The sequence below is a fragment of the Lacerta agilis genome, chromosome 2 (assembly GCF_009819535.1).
Source record: "Lacerta agilis isolate rLacAgi1 chromosome 2, rLacAgi1.pri, whole genome shotgun sequence".
NCBI classification, from domain to species: Eukaryota; Metazoa; Chordata; class Lepidosauria; order Squamata; family Lacertidae; genus Lacerta; species Lacerta agilis.
In genome coordinates this window covers 11,301,300-11,305,460 of record NC_046313.1, presented here as the reverse complement: position 1 = coordinate 11,305,460, position 4,161 = coordinate 11,301,300, and the positions used below count along the sequence as shown (strand labels likewise).

The 4,161-nt window shown below is 49.0% G+C and overlaps 1 protein-coding gene across 1 annotated transcript; it reads right to left on the bottom strand.

Moving 5' to 3' along the window:
- Positions 1-1,592: 1,592 nt before the first annotated feature.
- Positions 1,593-3,971, bottom strand: LOC117043025 (apoptosis-associated speck-like protein containing a CARD). Its single transcript, XM_033142649.1, has 2 exons — positions 3,619-3,971; positions 1,593-2,025 (listed from the first exon to the last, which is right to left on the bottom strand). Exons 1-2 carry the CDS (start codon positions 3,950-3,952, stop codon positions 1,733-1,735), a joined length of 627 nt encoding a protein of 208 aa, XP_032998540.1. The 5' UTR covers positions 3,953-3,971; the 3' UTR covers positions 1,593-1,732.
- Between the last annotated feature and the right edge of the window lie 190 nt (positions 3,972-4,161).

Sequence of the window (4,161 nt, the reverse complement as noted above, 5' to 3'; positions counted from 1 at the left end):
TGGAGGGCGAGTCATGGAGGAGGAAGCAACAGTCAGCCTCCAAGGCCTACTACAGAAGAACAAAAAGACCCCAAAGACCCGTTCTCTGGCCTGCTTGCACAAACTTTGCTTTCTCTTTCCTCTTTTAAAATGAGAATTTGATTAAAAATCTGTTTTCATTCCTCTCTTTTTCTAGTCAGTTTTTTAAAAAAATATATACATGTATATATATAAAAACAAACCAAGAACAACAAAGCAATGCTTTTTTGCTTTGCTTCATGGAGCACCCTCGGTGACCTTGTAGAGTTTGATAAAGAAAACCAGAAAGGTCCCTGCCTCCAAGGAGCTTCCAGTCTAAACTCAAGTGTTGCATTTGGGTCTGATGCACATAAAAAAACAAACTGGGGAACTTATCAAACACTAAGAAATCAACACATGCCTAAATTCGAGTTTGAGGCCCAAGACGAATTCCTGCAGAATGTCCCTGGTGTCTCCCATTTAAAAACAGGACCAGGAAGTGGTGCTGGGGGTGAGAGGCTGTCTGCCTGAGACTCTGAAGCGAGCCACAGCCACCCATAGTAGATATTGCCAGGCTAGATGAGCAAACAAACAAACCCCTGTGTTGCAAAATGTTGAGTCAGCAATATCAAAAGCAACACAATGACCAGAAACAAATACAATATGAAAAACTTTATGGAATGATTCACAACATCAAAACTAACAAACTGAAGTCTCTGAAAGTCCTTAAATCAGGCATCCCCAAACTGCGGCCCTCCAGATGTTTTGGCCTACAAATCCCATGATCCCTTGCTAACATGACCAGTGGTCAGGAATGATGGGAATTGTAGTCCAAAACATCTGGAGGGCCGAAGTTTGGAGGTGCCTGCCTTAAATGAATCACGATGCCAGACTTTACCCGGTGGAGAACAAGCTGTGAAGCTCTGTATAACCAGCAAATGTCCAATTCTGATGTCAAACTGTCTGATGTCCAACTCTGAACAGTGTTTCCAGATAGCAACTACTGTTTCGTTGAATTGTTCATCAGCAAATTAGTTCAACACTTGTTAGTAGAAAGATATGTAATATCTTCATTAACCAATCTTTTTTTCGAATAGATATAATATACATGAAAATGAAAAATACTCTGGAACAGTGATCATGCAAGTGGCCAATAGGTAAAAGTAAAGGTACCCCTGACCGTTAGGTCGTTGCGGACGACTCTGGGGTTGTGGCGCTCATCTCGCTCTATAGGCCGAGGGAGCCGGTGTTTGTCTGCAGACAGCTTCCGGATCATGTGGCCAGCATGACTGACCCGCTTCTGGCGAACCAGAGCAGTGCACGGAAACGCCATTTACCTTCCCGCTGGAGCGGTACCTATTTATCTACTTGCACTTGACGTGCTTTCAAACTGCTAGGTGGGCAGGAGCTGGGACTGAACAACGGGAGCTAACCCCGTCATGGGGATTCGAACCGCCGACCTTCTAATCGGCAAGCCCTAGGCTCTGTGGTTTAGACCACAGCGCCACCTGTGTCCCTGCAAGTGGCCAATACCGTAGTCAGGTGCAAAATGTGCCTAGCACTTGGCTAATTTCAAACACCCACCCCACCCCCCTCAAAGCTCAGTCATATGAGTGTAAACATCGGTCAACATAAATCATTATAATCTGTGTTCACTTGCATTGGGAAAGGTATCTGGAGAGCCTGAGTTCCTGGAGAAGACTGATGGGTGGCCTTCTGCCTTTCCAGAACTCTTTCAAGGCACTCTCTCTCTTAGGAACGCATATGCATCATGGTCAAGATTCACTCCATCCTGGTTGAGAATAAGGTATAAATTGGCTGCAGTGGCCCTCCCTCCCTCACGGTTCCTCCATTCCCAAAGCATGTAGAAAGCTTGCATGACCACGTCCTTGTGATTCTCCTCTTCGATCTGCTCCAAGCGCGAATTTTCCACCCCCAGGAACTCGATGGCAATCGTCTTCCATTTCCTGCCCAACTTCCTGGCCAGCTTCATCAGCTGCTGCTGCGAGACCACCTGACTGGATTGCGCTGCAAAATAGCGGGAAGGAAGGAAGATGATGAGAGGCACAAGAGCGGAGCTAACATGGTGCCTTATGTTCGCTTCATTGGCAAGATGGGACTCTTCGCAAGCTTGCTAAAAATGATTTGCCTGAGGATGAAATCCAGGCAACCAAACAGGAAAGCTTCCCAGCTGAGATTTTTTTTTGCTGTGGCTTTTAACAACGCCTCCTTTTTATTCTTTGCTTTATTGTGTATTCCTCTGGGTATTTAGATGTTTATAACAAAACAAATAACAAGCAGGATACAAGGCAGGAGAGGAAAACGCTTTACGAGCCTTTAAGATAAGGATAAGGTATCTGCTGCCCTTCAGATTATTGTTAGGCTGCAACTCCCAACACCCTGACCATTGTGCCATACTGCCTGGCGCTGATGGGAAAGGAAGTCCAGCACCATCTGGGAGGGCCAGAGGCTTCCCCTCCTGCTTTAAAAGCTGCACCACGAGCCGAAATCAACCCGTGAAGTTCTCCCCATGTCAGAAAAGTTATCCCATGTGAATTCCTGCCAGTTGTGCAGCTGTTAAAGGTGCAGCATCCCTGCCAGATAAAATGAGCTGGAATTTCTAGCGAGGGTTCAGGCCTGTTGTGGAAGCTCACCCACTCATCCTGGTCTGGGGCTGAGTCCTAGATTTAAGGTCGGACGCCAGAAGAATTATTTTTATCTGTGTAGGTGCTGGAACAAGCATGTGCCCAGGGCATTTGAGGAATGTTCCAGGAAGAGATGAGGGTTACCAGGCAAAGCGCACACCTCAAAACCTGCTCCAGATGGACTGTCCGTTCCCTTCCCACCCTTCCACTTCCTACCCAGTTGGAAACCAAGATCCCAGTGGAGAGGGAATGGGCTCCATCTGCACAGGAGTTTAATGTGGATGTGATGCTACTTGGGTCTCTGTTTATTTACATCTACACCACATCCTCTTTATCTAAGCAGCAGCCTGCAATTCCAGCCAGATCCAGGAATAATTTGATAAGGAAAGCAAATCCAGGGCAAAACTGCATGTTACCTGACTAGGTCCACACTGGAGCACAGTGTCTGCCTCTATGTGTGTGTGTGTGTGTGTGTGTGTGTGTGTGGTGTGTGTGTGTAGTTTTGCTTGCTGTGAAGCATACTCTGAACGTTTCCTGGAAGTTCCTTGTGCGATTCCAGATGTTGCTGGACTTCAACTCCCATCTGCCCCAGCCAGCATAGCCAACGATCAGGCATGAAGAGAGCTACAGTCCCACAAACATGGGGTGTGTGTGTCTGTGTGTGTGAGGCCGACAAGTTCTCTTCCCCTGATCTAGACAAAATGGAGTCCAGGACCATAGGAGCTAACTCCCCCCAATAAAATATTTGAGGGGGCCGGGACCTCCCAAAGTTGAAGCACATTCAAATAATGAGTGTGCACCATGTCATATGATCGATTATGTGGGGCGGGGGGGGGCCTAACCCGCCCTCCCCCAATGTTTTATTCAAGTTGGCATCCCTGTCCTAGACAGCAAAAGCTCTACCCCCTCCCTGCTCCGAGCTCTCCCCTGTGGGTTCGGGCTGTACTCACCTGTGCCCACCTGTAAAGGTACTCACCTGGAGCTGCTTCCACGAGGCCAACCGAGGCTTCCATCGCAGGGGTCTCCCTTCCGCTCGGGCGATCGCCCACTGCTACGTCGCGTAGGAGGTCCCGCAGAATATCCCTCCTGGGTATCTTTTCCAGCGCGTGGGCGGCGACTTCTAATTCCTTCCCGGGAAAATACCGCGCAAGCAGCTCGGCTAGCTCAACCGGCGAGACTTTCTCCAGCTTCCCTCGAGGGATTCGGACAGATCGGTCCGGGATGGATTCCAGGTGGAAAACGAATTTGCGGAACTCTTCGGCTGTCAGATCCTCGAGGATCTGCAGCAACTGCTCTCTCTCAGCCGCCATGGAAGGAGCGGGTGCCCAGTCCAGATAAACACGCACACGCACACACACACACACTTTTCTGAAGACAAAGGACCACGCGGGAAATCCTCTTCCTAGTGACGCGAGGAGCAGAGGGCGCGGGGAAAGGCGGGCTGCAACATCGCTGCTGCTTCCGCACAGCGGCCGCTTTCGATTCCCGCTCCGCGGTGTAACAGGAGATGCAGCCTCGA